The 5,668-nt window shown below is 40.5% G+C and overlaps 1 protein-coding gene across 1 annotated transcript; it reads left to right on the top strand.

The window, feature by feature from the left end:
* Positions 1-1,094: 1,094 nt before the first annotated feature.
* LOC107792293 (uncharacterized) lies at positions 1,095-1,475 on the top strand. Its single transcript, XM_016614492.2, has one exon. It carries the CDS (start codon positions 1,095-1,097, stop codon positions 1,473-1,475), a length of 381 nt encoding a protein of 126 aa, XP_016469978.2.
* The last annotated feature ends 4,193 nt before the right edge of the window (positions 1,476-5,668 follow it).

Genomic DNA, 5,668 nt, shown 5'->3' with positions numbered 1-5,668 from the left:
ATACCAACTATTTTTATTATTTCGAGTCAAGTTTTTTTACTTTTTACCGACACATGAAATATAAATTTAATTCAATCTATTAGTTACTGGGTAAGCTTTTTTATAAGATAAGATATGTTCAGCAAAAATGATGAATTTGTAATTTATTAAAATATCTGTGATACATGATAATTAACATTGTCCATTAATCTACCAAAAAACTTATATTCATATACACTTGTTTAACCAGCTTTAATAATTAAAAGCACAAACATATTACTCTTACAAGTTATCATACAAAACAAAATATGAAATCTAAATAATTACATGCTCCATTTATTTTAAAGGGTTGATGAAACAATATATCAAAATTGAAAAATATATACACGCTTATAAATCTTGCTTTGTGAAAATGAAGGAAGACGGGAATGACCATATTCATCAGAAATAAGTATTTATTTATTTAAATAAATAAAAGTATATCATTCATATTAATAACTATATTAGATTAGATATTACATTTCGCAAGGGTCACGAATGTGTCTAACTTAATTTTTAAATTCAGAATTATCTATAAAATAAACAAGTTTTATTTCATTTTGGTTCGATTTCTTATTTTTATTTTTTAAGTCAATTTGATTGGGTTTATGGTTTTGTTTTGTTTTTGAGTTACACAAATAGCAAATCTAATTCACAGTTTATTTTTCTTTTACCGATATATATAAATTGTACTCTTATTATATATGATTAAACACATAGGAGTATTATATATAAATTATACATATATAATAAATTTTCGCCTAATTATAATTTAAGTAGTTAGGTTATTTAGGTTAATTAATCTCTTCTTTGATAAAACCGACTTGAACTAATCCTGAACACCCGGTACCGCCAAAATTAACCGAAAACATTCATTCGAAAAATAAGGAATTACGAAAACAAAAAAAGAAAAGAAAAAAAGCGAAGAGCATTCTAGAAGAACTTCCATTTCTAGAATTGCATTTCCCACCTACTCTTTGCCAACACAATCGCAACTTCCAGCGTTGTATTCGAACAATTTCTACCCTAATCCAAGCGATTTTCACAGTTCTAAACGCACCACAAAACTTCTAACAATGGCCTCCGCAGGCAAATCACTGATTCAAACACTAAAACACTACCTTAAGAAACCATGGGAGATCACAGGACCACAATCAAGTCCGGAATATAAATCCGCCGTACCTTTAGCTACAGAGTACAGAATTTTCTCCCCTGCCACCGCACAAGCTAAAGCAATCGTCCCTACGTCGAATCCCGAAACCGTTTACGATATCAAGTACTTTTCTCGTGATCAGCGGCGTAATCGTCCTCCTATAAAGCGCACTATTCTTAAAAAAGCTGACGTGGAGAAGATGATGAAGGAGAAGACTTTTGATGTTAATGATTTTCCGAAGCCGTATTTGATTGCTAAGGTTGAGGAAGATTATAATGCTATTGGTGGTGGTTACCAGAAATGAAGTATAAGGTATGTTTTATTTTTTTCTTTTCCAGTCTCAATTTTGTTTGGCTAAAAAAATTCATATTTGATTATCAGTTTTGAGGCTTTTATCTGTAAAATATTTTTCATGAAAGTAACTTTGTTGGAAGACCAGTTTTTTGGCTGGGTCGAACTTGTAGTTTGTGTGTTCAGTGAATACAATAGCTTCTGCCCACACTCTGTATATGTATTTAAATATCTATAAATATTTGAGTGTGAACCCAGTTATTATTGTATATTAAGTTGAGGTCGTTGTAGGAACACATAAACTTCATATCTGGATCCTCCTCTATTTATATGGTAATCCTACAAATTGTAGAATAAAGCATGAGGATAAGTTTTTGGGGATTGTATACGGTCGAAATAGATTTCGTCCTTAGCACGTCCGATCGAGTTCGAACGATAATCTATCGAAGTAAGATCCCGAAGGTGGAACAAACTAACCTCGAACTCGGGGAGGCCGATTCGTGTCGAGTTCGATATCATTATCAAGCTCGAATCGAAATCGAACCATTATGCAGAGTAGATCTACCATACTGATAATCCAGAGACCAACCAATATTGACCTCACAAGAGCTCGAGTCGAAATCAAGCTCAAACCAAAATCGAGGGTTCTAAGCAAGATCGAGCTCGCACACAAAAGCCGTTGCAATCCCACTAGAGAGAATCTTGGCAGAAATTGTGGAAAAACTGACTTATTATGGGTCTCCCACTGAATGTTTATTTTATTATGCTTAGAGCCAAATTCCTCCGCTATAAAAGGGCTTGGTTACCATTTCTGTAAAACAATTTTTTCTCAGGCTTACATTGTAATAAAAACGCTATATTCTTCTACAGTAAAGAATCGTTCTTTCAGATTTCTTAGATTGATTCTATTTGTTGAATCCTAAGATTCATTGTTTCTGACAACCTTATCTATTTCGCATTCTTTGCAATCTATATTTACATTTCTATTTATCCTCACATTTTGTGTTAAGTTACGCCACATATCCTCGGAAATGCGTATAAATTCAACTCTATCCATTTTTCGGGTAAACAGTTTGGCGCCCACCGTGGGGCTGAGGATAACGGTGGTTATTTGATACAAATCTGAAAAACACGCCATTGTGCTTTGCACTTATTTCCGAAAACATCTTGAATTTCGGATCAACTACGAATAACCACCAATCAAATGGCTTCACCGATCGATAACGAAGCCGGCCTTCAAGATGAAACCAACAACTTGGCACCCGGGGCCAGAAGACCAATTAACGATGGCACCGAGGCTCGAATCGAAGTACCCGAAATTCGAGCCGAAATACCATTGGATGTCAATTCACAAATAGCTTTGGAGGCGAATCAACGTTCCGAACCAGAAAGAAGCATTCAGGGCGGTACTCGATCCGTAGCCCGAGACACCCAAAACGCAGGGGAAATCGGGGCCAGCTTACGTATGATCTTCGAGATGCTACAAGCCCAACAAGTAGCGATAGCTCGGCTACAGAGCCAAACTCGCGCACAAAGCAGGCCGGATTCCAATCCACTTCGAGAAGTCACCCCAGAACAGAGCCCGCCATAGTGAAATCTAACGAGCAAGAATCGGGGACTACTCCCGAAATTACTAAATTGCTCGAGGAACTCACAAAACGAGTCGAAGCCAACGACAAGAGGGTGGAAACGTACAATGCCAGTGTCGATCAAATTCCGGGGGCTCCACCAATGATAAAGGGGCTTGATTCGAAAAAATTCATACAAAAGCCTTTTCCGTCGAGTGCGGCGCCGAAGCCAATCCCCAAAAAATTTCGTATGCCCGAAATTCCCAAATATAACGGTACGACCGATCCTAACGAACATGTCACCTCTTACACATGTGCCATAAAAGGCAGCGACTTGGAGGACGATGAGATCGAATCCGTGTTGTTGAAAAAGTTCGGGGAGACCCTCTCGAAGGGAGCGATGATCTGGTACCACAATTTACCGCCGAATTCCATTGATTCTTTTGCCATGTTAGCAGATTCGTTCGTAAAGGCACATGCTGGTGCCATAAAGGTTGCAACAAGGAAATCAGACCTCTTCAAAGTAAAGCAAAGGGAGAATGAAATGCTGAGGGAATTCGTATCCCGATTTCAAATGGAACGCATGGAATTACCCCCGGTCACAGATGATTGGGCCGTATAAGCTTTCACCCAAGGGTTGAACGAGCTAAGTTCGACAGCATCACATCGGCTGAAACAAAATTTGATCGAGTATCCAGCGATAACTTGGGCAAATGTACACAACCGATACCAATCGAAAATTAGGGTCGAGGATGATCAGTTGGGAGCTCCGTACGGACCCGTTCATCATAACAAGACAGTTGCTAAAAACCAAAAGGAGATCGACAGAGAACAAAGGTCGAACAGAGACCGATATCGACCGTACGTCGCAGATCGGGTGAACAACGGTTCAACATGCAATGCAGTTCGGAACAATTGAAGGATTGATCGAGGGCAAAATTCTCGGGGGCTTATGAGTAAGAGCGGCTTCGATAAATATGCCGATCCTATAGAAGCACCTCGATTATCAGAATATAACTTCAGCGTTGGTGCATCCGCTATCGTGTCAGCCATCGGACACATCAAAGACACTAAATGGCCTCGACCCATGCAGACCGATCCTACCCGAAGAAATCCCAATCAAACGTGCGAATATCATGGTACCCATGGCCACAGAACGGAAGATTGCAAGCAATTAAGAGAGGAAATAACTCGCTTATTTAACAAAGGGCACCTTCAGGAATTTCTGAGTGATAGGGCGAAGAACCATTTTAAAAACAGGGATTTCAGCAAGCAAAACGAGCAAGAAGAACCGCAACACGTCATCCATATGATCATCGGCGACATCGATACCCCTCAGGGACCAGTGCTTAAACGCACTAAAACATCGATGGTGAGGGAAAAGCGATCTCGGACTCAAGATTACGCACCCATGGGGACTTTGTCCTTTGATGATGAAGATGCAGAAGGGGTCATCCAACCTCATAATGACGCACTGGTAATATCCGTACTCATGAATAAAACTAAAATTAAGCGTGTGTTAATCGATCCAGGTAGCTCGGCCAACATTATCCGATTGAAGGTAGTAGAGCAGCTCGGCCTACAGGATCAGATCGTACCCGCAACTCTGGTTCTAAACGGGTTCAATATGGCATGTGAAACCACCAAAGGTGAGATAATCCTACCAATAAACGTGGCCGAAACCATCCAGGAAACAAAGTTTCATGTGATCGAAGGCGATATGAGATACAACGCCCTTTTAGGAAGGCCATGGATCCACAACATGAGAGATGTACCTTCGACCCTACACCATGCCCTCAAATTCCCGACATCGAGAGGTGTCAAAACAGTGTACGGAGAACAACCAGCCGCAAAGGAAGTGTTCGCCGTCGACGAAGCTAAACCAATGTCCTCACTTTCGCCGATAAAAGGATCGGGCCCGGAAGGAGAACGGGACACCAAATAGCAATCACAGACATCGGCTTCAATCTAGCCAGACAACGAGAAAATCGAAGAGGATGATGATCAAAGGGTCCCTCGATCTTTCATGATTCCTGATGATTTCGACGCCACCAAATCAAAAATCGAGGAACTAGAGCAAGTCACATTAATCGAGCACTGGCTCGAGCGAAAGGTATACTTGGGAACATGGTTGAGCCCCGAACTCAGGAAGAAACTCGTTCAATTTCTTATCGATAACATCGATTGTTTCGCCTGGTCCCATTTAAGATATAACAGGGATCCCGCCGGACATAACGACGCATCGGCTAAGTTTGGACCCCAGGTTCATACTGGTGAAGTAAAAGAGAAGACCCCAGTCCGAGAGAAAGCACGCATTCAAAAAGGACGAGGTAACCAAGCTTCTCAAAGTAGGGTCCATTCGGGAGGTGAAATATCCCGAATGGCTAGCCAACGTAGTTGTAGTCCCTAAAAAGGGAACAAACTTAGAATGTGTGTGGATTATAAGGATTTGAACAAAGCATGCCCCAAAGATTCCTTTCCGCTGCCCAACATCGATCGCATGATCGATGCCACGGCCGGCCACGAGATCCTCACTTTTCTCGATGCCTATTCCGGGTATAATCAAATCCAGATGAACCCGGAGGACCAGGAAAAGACTTCATTTGTCACCAAATATGGAACGTATTATTATAGTGTG

Source organism: Nicotiana tabacum, chromosome 17 (genome assembly GCF_000715075.1).
Source record: "Nicotiana tabacum cultivar K326 chromosome 17, ASM71507v2, whole genome shotgun sequence".
Classification (NCBI taxonomy): domain Eukaryota; kingdom Viridiplantae; phylum Streptophyta; class Magnoliopsida; order Solanales; family Solanaceae; genus Nicotiana; species Nicotiana tabacum.
This window is presented reverse-complemented; position numbering and strand designations above follow the sequence as displayed.